At 46.5% G+C, this 14,431-nt stretch overlaps 1 protein-coding gene across 3 annotated transcripts in view; it reads right to left on the bottom strand.

The window, feature by feature from the left end:
• The window catches only part of Dock8 (dedicator of cytokinesis 8), a 203,112-nt gene that overhangs the window by 10,094 nt on the left and 178,587 nt on the right, over window positions 1-14,431 (bottom strand). For all 3 annotated transcript variants that reach the window (NM_028785.3, XM_011247397.3, XM_006527435.3), the window contains 6 exons: window positions 10,634-10,777; window positions 9,247-9,378; window positions 8,716-8,850; window positions 7,399-7,488; window positions 3,766-4,002; window positions 9-152 (listed from right to left, as the gene is read on the bottom strand). In NM_028785.3, the coding sequence (NP_083061.2) occupies window positions 9-152; window positions 3,766-4,002; window positions 7,399-7,488; window positions 8,716-8,850; window positions 9,247-9,378; window positions 10,634-10,777 (882 nt within the window). The remainder of the gene's footprint in view (window positions 1-8; window positions 153-3,765; window positions 4,003-7,398; window positions 7,489-8,715; window positions 8,851-9,246; window positions 9,379-10,633; window positions 10,778-14,431) is intronic.

Raw genomic sequence — 14,431 nt, 5'->3', positions numbered from 1 at the left:
CAGCTTACCTGATTTACAGTGGCTCCTACAGAGCCCTGCAGTACCATTTGCAGCATCTTTGCATCAGGGGGCTCCTGGTGAGTGGCCACGGCTAACTGCAGGGTCTTCTTCTTCATATCTTCAATGGCAACCTCAATCGGAGTCAAAACGAACTGAACAGAAGACAACCGCAGAGTGAGGCCATGGCCTCCCTTACAGTCCCTGGCAAACCTGGAGCTCTGACAGGGAGGCTACCTGGATTTGACGCAGCAGCTAAGGAATGACTTTCAGGGTACTTTGAAATAATCTGAACAGGTCACACAGAGATGGCCTTCATGTTTCTTGAGTACCTACATGTTCCGCATCTGTGTATGAGTTTCTCCTTTAAACAACTGCCTGCCCTTTTCACTTTATCGTAAAAGGGGAATTTATAAGACTAACACAAAATGTATTAAGTACTAAGGTACAAATTTGGTCATAATTATTATTATTATTATTTTTGTTTTTCGAGACAGGGTTTCTCTGTGTAGCCTTGGCTGTCCTGGAACTCACTTTGTAAAACAGGCTGGCCTTGAACTCAGAAATCTGCCTGCCTCTGCCTCCTGAGTGCTGGGATTAAAGGTGTGTGCCACCATGCTCAGCCGTCATAATTATTTCTATATCTAAAGCCCAACTTCTTTCTACATGGCTAGGTTGGTTGTTTTGTTTTGTTTTTCCTAGTATTGAACAAGTTACTCAGATTACAAGGGGAAAGTATGGCCGCCATGATTTTCTTTCCCATCATCACGTAAGCTTTCACATCTTTTGTGCCTTTTCCAGCTCACTGTGATGGTGACACCTTGAGAAGAGGGTGCTAAGTTCTGGTTTGGGGTTGGGTCCTTCCTGAATGTGATGGATCAACCCCCCCCCCCCCATTCACATTTAAAGGCCTAACCTCCAGGAGCTCAGAAGGTAGTCAAGTTAAACTGGGTTTATTAGGGCAGACCTAATTCACATAATTGGTATCTTTAAGAGATGAGGAAATGAGGGCACAGCTTGTATATAGCACAGATGAGATGAGCAGACACAAGGAGAAGATGTCCTCTGACAAGGCTTGAGGCAGGCCTGGGACAGATTCTCCCTCAGCCCTCACAAGGAACCAACCTGCCAATTCCCTGAACTTGAGCTTCCCAGCCTCGAGAACTGCCAAGACAATACATTTCTGTTATTTATGCCATCCAGTCTGGGCCACTTTGTTACATAGCTGGAGCAATGGGAAACCTGGAGTAGTTCTCTGGGGGCATTGCATATAGTTATAAGGACACTTTCATAAACAATGTATCTCTGTATTGTGCCTAGAATGTCTTAGTGTTTAAAAGTCTTGAAACAGTAAGCAGCATACTAGATGCCTTCCCAACACCTTTCTATGGACAGTCTCCAGGGCAGGCTCTGTGACTCCTCCTCTCTGAGGAAGCTACATCACTCAGCAGCGGTCTAGATGGCTGCTCTCCAGCCAGCTCAGCCCATGCAGCTCCTGCCCCATGGACTGGATGGTTGCAAGTCCTTCACATGTTCACTGACTTGATTGGGCCTGTTCTAGTTGTTGGCTTAATGAACAACGGATAAACTGATGAAGTAAGGGTATGGAAAGAGAGCTGTTGCTATGAAGATCAAGCTGGATGCCTGGGCGAGATGTCATGAAAGTGAGTTGCTATAAAAATTCCTGTCATATTAGGTATGCACAAGACAACTGTAAAAAGAAGTTTGGGGCTAGGCTCATCAAGGTGCAGAAGCCATCCGCTCACACATCAGTTCCTAAGGATTTTTTAAGGCCTCATTCTGCATCACAGAGAGCAGACCGAGAACTGGGTGTGGTCTATACAAGAAAGAAAGTGCCAGGTTGGGATGAGTCAAGCCAGAATCAGAGAAGGCTGCAGTCCAGGATAAAGAGGTGGTATATGAGTTAACACGTAGGGATTTTAAGGAGAAAATGGAAGGTTGGTGCTATGCATAATTCTGAGGTTTGAGAGATCTTCTTGGTAAGACTCTATTAAAGTGGGTTAAAGTCTTCCAAAGTACATAAGGTCTTTCTTGCCAACATTTTTATTAAGAGGTTAGAGCCATGTGCCTCCTGCACCGGCACTGGAAGAACCTGGGGCCAGGAGCAGGCTGATGTGCTGGCTGCAATCGTGCCCTTCCCACACGGAGTACCAGGTCAGGGGGCTGCCTGTTTGATTCCCTCTCTGCAATACAACAGTGTCTGAAACACCTACAGGCCATAGGTGAAGTATTGCAGTAAGCACGAGGCTCTGAATCTAGTACCTAATACTCGAGAAAAACACTGCATAAAATATAAAATTTAAATACAGGCATTCATACTCCCTGGAAAGATGGTTCTGGGAACTTTTCTCTCCAGCTGTACTGAAATCTGAGGATACGTAGATGTTTGATTATGAAGTATACCCACAGATTCATGCACTAGGGTGTGGTTTCCAACAGAAACCTTTAACATAACCAGTGGATGGATCTCTCATGAAGTATAGAAGATGGGCCTAGTTCAGTGGTACAGGTCCATGGGAGCATAAGCCCTTGGGGCTGTACTTTTCCTTGGTCCCCTCCTGTAAGCCTTATTGTCTGCTTCCTGGTTACTATGGTGTGCACTGAACAGCTCTGCTATGCCTTCTTCACCACAATGGATGAGACCTTGAAAACTGAGCTACAATGACTCTGCCCCCTCAGTTGTTTCGACCAAGCATTTAGGAAACACTCTAGAGTGTAACAGCAAATCCTTCACACCCAATGGGCTGCAAAGACTGCACAGACAACGGCTTTACTATATTCTTGTTTGTTTGTTTGTTTGTTTGTTTGTTTGAGACAGGGTTTCTCTATGTAACCCTTGGATGTCCTGGAACTCTGTAGACTAGGGTGGCTTGAACTCAGAGAACTACCTGCCTCTGCCTTTCAAATGCTGGGATTAGGGTGTGTGCCACCATGCAGGGTAACAGATTCCTCTTTATCTGTTCAGGAGAGCTTACATGTGTGTGAAGTTTTTATTTTTTAAGGGGAAAAATTCATACAAATTCTGTATTTATGTAAAATTTCCCTTCAATATGCCAATTCAAGGTTGGTTGATTCTATGGATATAAAACCTAATAACATGAAGGGAATACTATACAGACCTCTTATATAAGCTTATAATTAAAATGGAAACACAGTGATTAAATATGTAAACTATGCTATATAAATAACTTTAAGGAACTAAATATTTAACACTGTTTTGAAAGGTGTAACTCACTGCGTGAGATCCCTTGGCCCCATGAGAGTGAGAGAATAGCCTCGAGACAATATTTTAAGGATATCTTTGTACAGGCCAGACAACAGCCCTACTGCTGAGCTGTATCTCCCTAAATAGTTTGGGTTGCCTTAGACTTGCTATGCCACCCAGGATGCTCTCAAACTCAAGATGCTCCTGCCTCAGCCTCTGGAGTACTGGGATCATGAGCATGGACTCCCAGGGCTGCCGCGTGTTTGTTGTGTCTTACTGTGTAGCCATGGTTGGCTTGGAACTTGTTATGTAGATAAGGCTGGCCTTGAATTCGCAGCCATCCACCTGCCCCTGAATCCTCAGTGCTGGGACTAAAGGCACACGCCACTGTGTCCAGCCCTTCTTTTCCCCTCCATTCTTTGCTTTTCTTTTTTTCAGGGTTCTCTTCAGTCTCATGAGGTAGAGCTGGCGTGTGGGTCTTGGGGATCATCCAGGCTCCCTCTTCCCGAAAGTGGCCATTTCCCACGGGCGGGGCGCATTACCTCCTCTTTCTGGCTGACTCGGATCCTGGTCTTGATGTAGGGGAAGGCGTGCATGGTGGTGAGCACGGTGTTTCTGCGGTGTTGCTCATGAAGCTCGCCCCGGGGTCTCCCCTCCAGGGTGAAGGGGGTGGTGTACATGAACCTCCGGAGGTTGAAATTCTTCTCGAAGTAGGTCACCCGGTCTTTCATCTCATATTCATCAAAGTAAGGCTCCACAAAAGTGATCTGAATGTAGGCCTGGGGGAAGGAAGAGGTGAGGAGACGGGAAGAGGTGAGCCAGTCAGCCAAAGAGATGCAGGGCGCTTTGGAAAGGCACGCTGGGACAGAACCCGACACTCCCTTCCAGTCTGGAAAACCACCAATGCCTAACACCGCAAGCGAGGCGGGAGGGAGTTCAGAATCTGCCCTGTTTCCTCTCCAACCCAGGCAAAGAAAAGCCCCGAGGCTGTGGAAGGGAACAGGCTTAAGAGAAGAGCCGGGTCCAGCTGCGGCCCCTCTAGCACAGCGAAGTCATCCAACTGCTGTCCCAAGGACGCAGACCTTCCTTTACTCAGTTGCCCTAATGAGGGCCCGCCCTCTAGGTCGTGCAACTGCTTAGACTGAGGACATGTATAATAGCAAGTGTTTGCTAGGACGGAGCGGCTGGAATGTTCAAATGAGCACCAGGAATGCAGGGCGCATGGCTGCTCTGTACGCCAAGGCTCCTCATGCAGCCAAATGCCGCCCCCACACGAGCCCCACTGCCACACGCGTACGCAGTACTTGTGTGGGGCGTTCCTTAGCTTGGTGTGCTTATTGCTGCTTTGAAGGAGAGCAGATGTGATCACCCGCATGAAGGAAGCGGGTAGGCTGCTGCAGCGACACCCATCCTTCCTCTGCCGGTCCCCACTTTTCTCCACTTGCTGAGGGGAGGAGTTTCTTTGGTGGAGTAGCTGCCCATAAATCACATAGAGGGTTTCATGGTGGTGCAGGGGATTTTGAGTACCCATGCTCTGTCAATAACACCAATAAACTCATCGATTCACCGAGTGAGACTTGAAGAGAACCCTTTCTCTGATCTGTTGCTGCCCTCACGATATGAGGTGAACAGAAGCAGACTCCTCAGGAGAGTCACATAACACCAAGAGGATCGGAGGGTAATAATCAGCCACACGAGGCCATGCTTGAGAGCCACCATTCTCAACCTGAGGGTCATGACCCCACTCGGGGTGTGGAGAGTCCCTTTCACATCACGATTCATAAGAGAAGCAAGATTACAGCTGTGAAGTAGTTCCATGGTTGGGGTCATCACAACATGAACTGTATTCAAGGGTCACAGCATTAGGATGGTTGAAAACCACTGAGAAAGAGTAACCTTGTTCATAATAAATGACAAGAAAATGTCCAAGTGTCCCTCCAGTGGAGACACTAAGCAAAGTGTGGCACATCAACACAATGAATACTACTTAGCATGGAAAGGAAGGAGCGATTTCAACTCGGTGAGTCATGGATGGGGTGGGCTGAGTAGAAGAAGCCAGCTTCAAAGGGCTACATGTGCCACATACACACCTCCAGAAAGGCAAGTCTACACAGATCGGGGACTACAGCTCAGCTTGGTGACCACTAAGGGCTGAATGAGATGAGGGAGTGGTGGCAAAAGAGACTAGAGAAACCTTTCAGAGGAACAGGGTTGTTTTATACCTTGACTGTCAAGTACTGGTTATGTGTATATATCAAAACACATGAAACGACAAATCAGCAAATTACACACGAATACACACGAGATGGGGGAGGGAGGGGTGCTTGTTAACAATGAAGAGTTCTTTAAAAACACAAGGAAAAGAATGGAAATGAGCAATGGTTCAGGGTGGGACACCCACCCAGGAGGAGGAAGGGCGGTTCACTGACCTCACAGTGTAAATCACGCTTTAGGATAATGAAATCTGGGTGTGATTCTGGGTTGATTCTCATTCCAAACTCACAGCCTAGCCTGGGAATTCTAAAAGAGGGGAAAGGCCCTGATGCTGGGAAGGCTTCTTGAGCTGTTCTGACCACTGGGCACACAGCCAGCCTTATCTTCCAAGGACTCCAAACTTTTCTGTCCAATGCTAATCATGACTGCTCTCCGGCCTCAGCTGGGGAATGTCTCTCAAGTGAGTGTCCGGACAAATGTAGAAAAACTTGTATGTGGCCAATCCCTCCCTATCAGGATCATCTTTCTGCAATCCTGGAAGACAGAATTCAGGGACCCACATGGAGAGGGCACAGAGATCGGCCTTCCTCCTGACCTTGCACTCTGGGATCCATTACTGTACAACTGCAGTCGGAACTGTGGTACTGTTTTCAGTCCGTGCACTTATCCTGCAGAATTATCTAACCCAAGGGTGTGGTAAGAACTCCTACATTTGTAGCCGGCTAGAAGCATGGGTGGTGTGAGAGGTGTAGGGGCCCCAGCTGAGGCTCATGTTTGAAACAAGGGCAGTCTTAAACTTGTGAAATCATATGCTATGATGTGAGCTGTCAGCATCAGAATCGCACAGCATACCATCTCAGCCTGGGATGGACCCTTGGTATGGAACAGAGAACAACAAAGCCCCAGGCCCCCCCCCCTTTCTCTAATACCATAGCAATCCTGCATATGGCTAGAAGGAATGCCTGCAGCTTAAAGAACAGGGCCACTAAGTATGGCCAGCCAGAAGCTGCTGCATTTTTTTAGACACACACACACATGCACACACGCACAGGCCCACACATTCGCATTCATACACTATTTGTATTTGCCACAAGTGTGCATGCATTTCTGGAGGCCAGAGAGGGAGTTGATGTCATGCAGCCAGAATTACAGACTGATGTGGGTGCAGGGAACCAAACTTGGGTCCTTTGGAAGAGCAGTAAGTGCTCTTAACTGCTGAACGATCTCTCCTGGCTCAGAAGTTGGAATTTAAAAACATGCTTTAAGTAGAAAGTTTAAACATTTTACAGAAATGCACTAATGAGCCATAGTAATGAAGAAGACCGTGGGTGGAATCAGATCCCATGTTGGGGTAGCCGCTCCGCCATTAGCGTCATCTTGGAAAGTGGTCCAACCTTTCTGAGCCTCAACTTTCTTATCTTGTAAAACACAAACAACCAAACCGAATCCTCAGGGCTGTAGGGGGATGACGAGACATGACTTATATAAACACAGAGCTGGTGTGTAGCCAGGCTGAACTAACAGCAAGAACCTTCTCAAAAAAAAACCTAAATGGGAGGGGTGGGTAAAATGAGAACCCTTGCTCAGCTCCCCAGTACCCAGATAAAAGCCACTGCATATGTGTACCCCAGTGCTGGGGAAGGAGGTGGCAGGGACGGTAGATCTGCTGTTTACTGGCCAAACAGGGAAACCCGGGTAGAAAAGATGAGGTGGTTCATGATAGAGAAAACCACTTGGTGCTAAACTCCAGCTTGCACATGTGGGCATGTATGGAAGAGTGAGCCTGCACACACACATGCATACACTCCATTCATACATGTGTGTGCACCCCTCCCCCCTAAAAAACAAACTAAAACATGGTCACATTTGAAGGACTGGGGGAGTCCAGACCTCTGGGTCTGCCATTTTCTACTGTTAGGGTAGAGTGTGATAACCACTTTTAGTATATATTTTTTCCATACCTTGTTAGGATCCAACTTGGTTTTGTCCACTGGAGTAGAGTCTTTTATCACTTCCACAAACTCTGCACCGAAACACTGGCCATAAAATCCCTAGGGAAGAGAGGCCCAGAGTATATAAAGTTCAGTTTGAAAGCTTGCACTCCTTTGGAACAAGCACAAGGCAGGATTTGTTGATTATTGATGGTCCCTCTGGGCTAAGAAGCAAAGCTAAGCACTTCCTAAACCAGAAATGAAAGTCTAAGGAAGTTCAGCACACTGAAATACCTCGGCATCCTACAGTACAGATGCGTGCTCTCAAATTCAGCCAACGTCATCAGATTTCTGGAGGCACCTCCATGGGTAGGGCATGATTTACAGTTTGCATTTTGTACCCTGAAAATTTGGAGGGGCCAGACTTCCCATAACGCGACAAGCCAGAGTACAGGAGACAAGAAATATACTTCTACTCTTAAGCAGAGGACACAGCATGAGGGAGTTAAGAACCTGGGCCAACAACTACTTTTCCTTGTTGTGAAGTGAATGACTTTGGGCAAGCCACCCAACCTGACTAGGCCACAGCTTCTCAGAGTTGAGTCTTCTTGCCTTATTTGGCAGGACTGAACAGTACAAGAAACAATTGCGCAGCACAAGTTTTTAAGCTTTCCAGTCACAAGAGGGGACACAGTCAAAGCGTGGCGTGGCAGCGTTAATTAAGTAGGGAGGAGTCAGCTCTTCACACGACCCTGGTCTCTCAGACAGAGAGGGCTCTTATGTTTGTTCCTCTCAACTTCTGCTTCTGTTGTCTCGGCTTTTCTCTATGCTATTTCTTTTTGCTCTGGCTTTTCAGAACTTAACTACTGTTTTCTATTTCACAGCGTAGCTGCCAGGCTACAGCTGGGAGCTGGCCACAGTTACTTTCCAGTTGCTCTGTATCTCAGTGGAGTGAGTCTGTAGTTTTCTTAGATGCCTCCCAAATCAAGATGACGACCTTCAAAGTCAAAAAGCAATATGCCCAATGTCTGTGGGTACATATTGGCCATGTATGGAAGGGGTTATAAGGAAGGGTGGATGCTGACTGAATTTTATAGTCTTGAAAAAAAACAAAAAACAAAAAAAAACAAGATTCAAGATTTAAACTTTAAACTCTGTAAAACGCACACAGGATTCAAGAGAAAAATGTCCCAATAGTATGGTATTCCCAATCTTGCCTACTTTCCCATACTACAAATGCAAGGTGGGAAATTTAGAGGCCAGCAATGAACATATTTTAAAAATGACACATTGCCCTACTTGGGGGGGGGGGAATGTCCAAGGTCGCACACAGTCTCACTTTCTCACCTCTAGTCTATGTGAGATCTCCGGGAGCTTCGTGATTGCGGGTTCCTTGTACACGAACTCCTGCTCATCCAAATCCCCAAATCGGGATCCGTAGAAACCAACTCGGAAGTAGGTCCCAAACATCCTCTTATGGTCCTGTCCCGGGAGCAAAGAGAAGCCTCCTTTAGCTGTGCTTACTGGTGACCCACTGGGCTAAAAGGACTGGTTATTGGGCGGCAATTTATTCTCACAGCTGGCATTACGAAGATCCCCTCTGTTAAGCAGATTTAATATGTACATAATAAACCCTAGATGACAAAAGAAATCCACTGAGAGACTTCTGGGGCCTTCATTTAACTCAAATTTTAAAATCCTCACATTTCCTAGCTATAAAGCAATCTAATCTGCCACACTGTACTGCCGGCCCTTCCTTGTCTGATGGAGAGTTACAGCAATGATGAGCGCCAGGGAGATGGTGGCGCAGCGTTAAGGCAGGGTCGCCTGCCGCAGCGTTGCTACCAGAACTTATGGGCCAGGCTCATCCCCAGCTACCTTGTTGATGATGTTATCGAAGGCCTTCTGCAGCTTGTCGTGAGTGGAGGTCAGCTTCCGGAAATCTCTGTGTGCCTCCAGGATAGGGATGACCAGCTTGTAGACTTCATTAACCGTCTCGTACAAGCCTCCCTGGGAAAGACGGGATTAGTTAATGCATTGGACGTTTAAGACAAGGGACCAGAGTTAATTATGCAAATACCACACAGGGGGACATCGCAGTGCTTTACAGAATCCAGGCCCAGCTGGGCATCTTTGGAGAGCCATAGCTTTCAGGTCAAACCAGGCACGTTGCTATCTTTATGTCGTCAAGTAAGTAAGGAACGAACATAGCATTGCCATCTAAGGAGGCTTTTCACAAACTGAAAACAAGGGAGGAGATGGCCCAGGCAGTGAGGGGTGTGGAGAGGTGTGCTTGTGGCTTTTGGGTTTTTTTTAGGTTCTCCTCTCGCCAGATGCAGGGCCTCAGGGAGCTAATAAGGTTCTTACCAGTTGACTTTCTAGAATTTCAGGAAAATAAGGGTATGTGTGTGTGTGTGTGTGTGAGTGGATAGGAGAAAAGTATAATGATATGTATGTGGGAAAATGTAATAAGAAAGCTAGTTTTGTGACTAAAAGTTAAATTAAAAGTTCCTTTCTGGAAAAGTTTTCTAGGAAAACAAAGATAGGAGAATAAAGGTAGTGAACACAAACGCCCAAACGTAGACAGTCTAGGGAGGGAGTCTGGAGGTGAAGAGGGGAGAATGAGAAATAATGTAGGGAGGAAAACAGATTGGTCAGGTAAATACAGTGCTCCACTTACGTGGGTTCCACTATGGGGGCAGAGGGCAATGGTTAAAACGAAAAGCTACGAGTGCCTTGCCACCTTGACCTGGACTGTAGTTCTGTGTCTTTTCTTTCACTGGGAGACCCAGATCGGGCTAAGGGGTGGCTCTGGATCTGGGCTAAGGGATAGTTCTATGGCTTCCACAGTTCCATCTCTCTGAGCTGCCCTGGGTATGGGTCTTGAAGACCAGTTGGGTGTCAGATGTGGAAGGCATCATAGATCCTCAGAGGATCTTCCTCTACTTTTTCCTGTGAGTGGGAAAATGAGGGATTGAGAATATGCCTCATCTCTGATTGTGTAACCTGGGCACCCTGTTTCACTTTCCGTGGCTTAGTTTCTACCCCTATTAACTAGAAAGAACACAGTGAAACTGCTCCTGGCCAATGAGCACACTGTGGAAATACGAGTATGCCCACGGTGAAAGGCTTTCTCTCCTCCCTTGGAGAACTGGTGCAATTGTGGACATGGACGTCTCCACTGGACCAATCCGGAAGCATCCAGCCAGGCCCAGCCCTGTCCTGCATGCTCCTGTGGGTGTGAATGAGCCCTGTAGACACTGACCGTGCTGAAGAGCTCCGCAGCCTGCTCCAGGAGGCCCACCAGGCCACTCTCAGTGAAGTACCGACCAGAGCATACGCCGTCCTCATCAGGTGACAAGGTGTCATCAGAGACTGCAGACTCCTCAAGCACATTGGAAGAAATATTCTGTAAGAGAACCCACTGTGAGCCCGGGGAACAGCGGACCTGACAAGCAAGGGACCACAAAACCCAGACAGATAAAGAAGCTAAGCTCTTCAACCTTCACCAGACCATGATTGCTACGAGTCTATGGTTCCAACCTGTGAGCTTCTGGTGGCCATTCATTTTGAAACTTGTCACCAAACTCTACAATTTTTAACCATAAGGCAACGGTCTAGAAAGGACACTTTCCTTAATGTAGTAACAGTTTAGCTGAAACAACCTTACTGTTAGTGCGATGACCCTAAGGACAAAGAGGGAATGTTTTGGATTTTAAGGGCAAGGCCAGTGAGCAGAAAATCGATTCCTGTTTTGCTGAAACATGTTGCTCCTGCAGTCTTGACCTTGAGCTACATAAGTGTAATATTACATAGGAAAGTAATGGACGAGAATGTCTTTATGGGTGCTGTGATATAATTCAGAAGCTGCCCTCCCCTTTTGTTTCTGTGGTTTTCCTTTCTATAAACTACAGGCATGAGAGCATCTTAACAGGGGATGAAGCATTTCGGGCAGGGTTGGCTCGGATGGGAAACGCAGGGCACAAGCCTTCAGGCAGCACTCATGTTCAGGGTCCTGGGATGGCTGACTTGGGACCTGCTTGCCTCTGACATGAGTTTCTCTTTAAGCTGTGTGCTGCACATACCCCGCTTGCCTCATCTGAGCTCTGATCCTGGCAGGGACATCAATACCTCTGATAGGCCACGAGCCATTCTTGGCTTACAGCTATGGAAGAAGTGAGTATGGTATAGAGAAGAAATGGGAAACCTCCAGCGTGTAGTAACTGCAAAGAGCACACAGGACACGCCTTCCTAATGCTGTGCTCAACAATGGTTAACACTCTGTCCCCTGAGGTTGGGGTATACTCCAGCCAGTCATTGAAAATTGCTCTGATGCTCTCTGTGATATATAAAGGCTGTCCACTTTCTGACTTGGCGAACAAGGTCACAGGAATCACCCTTAGGAATCCATAAGGAGGCAGTCGTCATAGATTGTCACAGTTACATTGGAATACAGTTTTATCAACACAGAATTTTTTTCAAAGTCCCTTGTGACCAATCTTTCTTCCAAACGTGATTTCTCATGATGAACTGATGGCAGAGGGGGCAAGAGTTCAGCTGAAGGGATCTAATCGCTTAGGACACCAGCACGACTGGCACTGTATGAGATTTTTCTACTCATAGAGGAATAGGTATGAGCCGGGCAGCTCAGTAGCTGTAAGTCACGGGGGGAAAAGATGCTGGGCGGACATTCCTGGCTTCAGAGTGAGGGTGTAAAAGTAACAACCATATCTGTGTTTGTGAGATCAGCATTGCCTGCACTCCAGGGATAGAATTCCGATGATCTCAGTGGCTTGGACCTCACTGCCTTCTAAGTCATTTCTCCTGTTATTCTTCCAAGTTAGTTATCTCTGCTTTGCAAGTCTTTCCCAAAGGCTCAATCTTATTACAGCAAGGTTAAAAACTAAAGCAGGATGTTTAAGAAGCAATAGAGGCAGGCATGGGGCCACAAGCCTAAAATCCCAGCACTTGAGGCAGAGGCAGAGGCAGAGGCAGAGGCAGAGGCAGAGGCAGAGGCAGAGAGGCAGAGGCAGAGAGGCAGAGGCAGAGAGGCAGAGGCAGAGAGGCAGAGGCAGAGAGGCAGAGGCAGAGAGGCAGAGGCAGAGGCAGAGGCAGAGGCAGAGGCAGAGGCAGAGGCAGAGGCAGAGGCAGAGGCAGAGGCAGAGGCAGAGGCAGAGGCAGAGGCAGAGGCAGAGGCAGAGGCAATCTCTCTGAGTTCAAGACCAGTGAGATCCTGTCAAAGAAAGAGAGAGGGTGAGGGAGGGAAGAAGAAATGAAGGAGAGAGAGAGAGAGAGAGAGAGAGAGAGAGAGAGAGAGAGCTGTCAGCAGAGAATACCTGTTGCTAATACTGTCTGAATTCCTTTATTCTTCTGTGACAGAAAGTATCTTAACTTTCTTTAAGAAAAACACTGGTAATGCTCAGTGTGACCTGTGACTATGGGATAGATAATCAGACCATCTTACTACTTTGACCATTATGACTGATTCAGGGATAAACATAAGACCTGCTCAGAACCAATAAGATGCCCTGAGACTTTCTTTGCAACTCTAGAAAGGAGGATTTCCGTCTTCTCTCCTAGTCTTGAATCTTAATCGAGCATCCTTAGTGTGGAAATTCTGCCTGTGAAGAGTGATGCCCACACCCCAGAAGGTGGAGACACTGCCTAGGTTGGATGAGCTTGGGTCTCTAGGTATAGACTGGCAAGTATGACTGAGGGCTAGTTTCCCCATACAGGCTAATGGATTCCACATCTCCTTAGGTTAATGTGGGCTTGGTATCACTCCCTTTCCAGCACCCATATCCAAACTGACTTTGTAGGATTCTTGGGAGAATATAGTATTTCTCCCATAGACATATAGTATTTCTCCCATAGGCATCAGCATGGCTTGAAGTCTGTTCTGTATTCAAGGACATCTGGCTCGTCATGTTCTGCACATTAAGAAGCCCTTACACATCACAGTTCCTTCCACCTTCCTTCTCACAATCTCCATCCTTCCCCTGACTCTAGTCTGGGGCACACGATAATGTTCACAGCATCTTGTATCCTTTCTATTTATCATTAGTTGCTAGAATATAAAGTTCATGTGGACAGGATAAATCTTCAATGAATGTGAAAGAAGGAATGGATAGCCAGGCATGGTGGCCTTTGATCTGAAAACTTGAATGGCACAGGGCAGGCAGATCTCTATGAGTTTAAGGCTATGCTGCTCAACCTAGGGAAGCCCCGGGCTAGCCTGGGCTATATCACAAGCCCCTGTTTCAAAGAACAACAGCACTATAAAACAAAACAAACAGCCAAAAGAGACAAAAAAAAGAAGAAGGAATAGATAAAAATATATAAGAAGATATATCTGTATATTCCACGTAAGGATAACATAGACTTCCTCAGGTGTTCTGGAATTTTATCTCACCTTGGCACCTATCAAAATAAGAAAGTCAACCAAATTCTAAGTAAAATAAGGATAAAGCGAGACTTATTAAATATAATAGTAAAAATGAAATTTGGATAATGTTTAAGCATCAAGGAGTAAACCATAAAGTAGAGCATTTAGGAAAAGGCTTGAGAGATGGCCAAGGAATAGCTCAGTAGATTAGCTGAGAAAAAAGGGTGACAGTGCGATGTAAAGGGACAAGTGTGTCACGGAGGAGCTGGAGGGCAGCGCTACAGCAGTTCCGTGACAGGCAAGTGGACAAAACAAACATTGCTTTACAGTTTCTTATTCACTTGACTCAAAACCAGATGGAATCCTTCTATGCGTCTGAACGAGAATTGAACTGGGCTTTATAAAAGACATTTCTGAATTGAGACTAAAATTTATCTGTTGAGAATGAAATCGAAGAGTAAGTATTTTTGTTACTGTAAGAGAGGCGGCAGCAATGACTGGAGATAAGGCCCAGCTCGCAGATGAACAGACCCTGAGAAACCAGAAGCTCTGGGCTGCACCAGCAATAGTTTCGGTGTCTTTTACTCTAAGCCTGGGAAAGCTACTTAGAATCGTCTTTTCTTTCTCCTTTACAGAAAGCATCACAAAACTGTGTTGAAGAACAATAATGAGAACAAA

This window comes from Mus musculus, chromosome 19, assembly GCF_000001635.26.
Source record: "Mus musculus strain C57BL/6J chromosome 19, GRCm38.p6 C57BL/6J".
NCBI classification, from domain to species: domain Eukaryota; kingdom Metazoa; phylum Chordata; class Mammalia; order Rodentia; family Muridae; genus Mus; species Mus musculus.
Note: the sequence above shows the minus strand (reverse complement) of the source record. Positions and strands in the feature narration are given on the sequence as shown.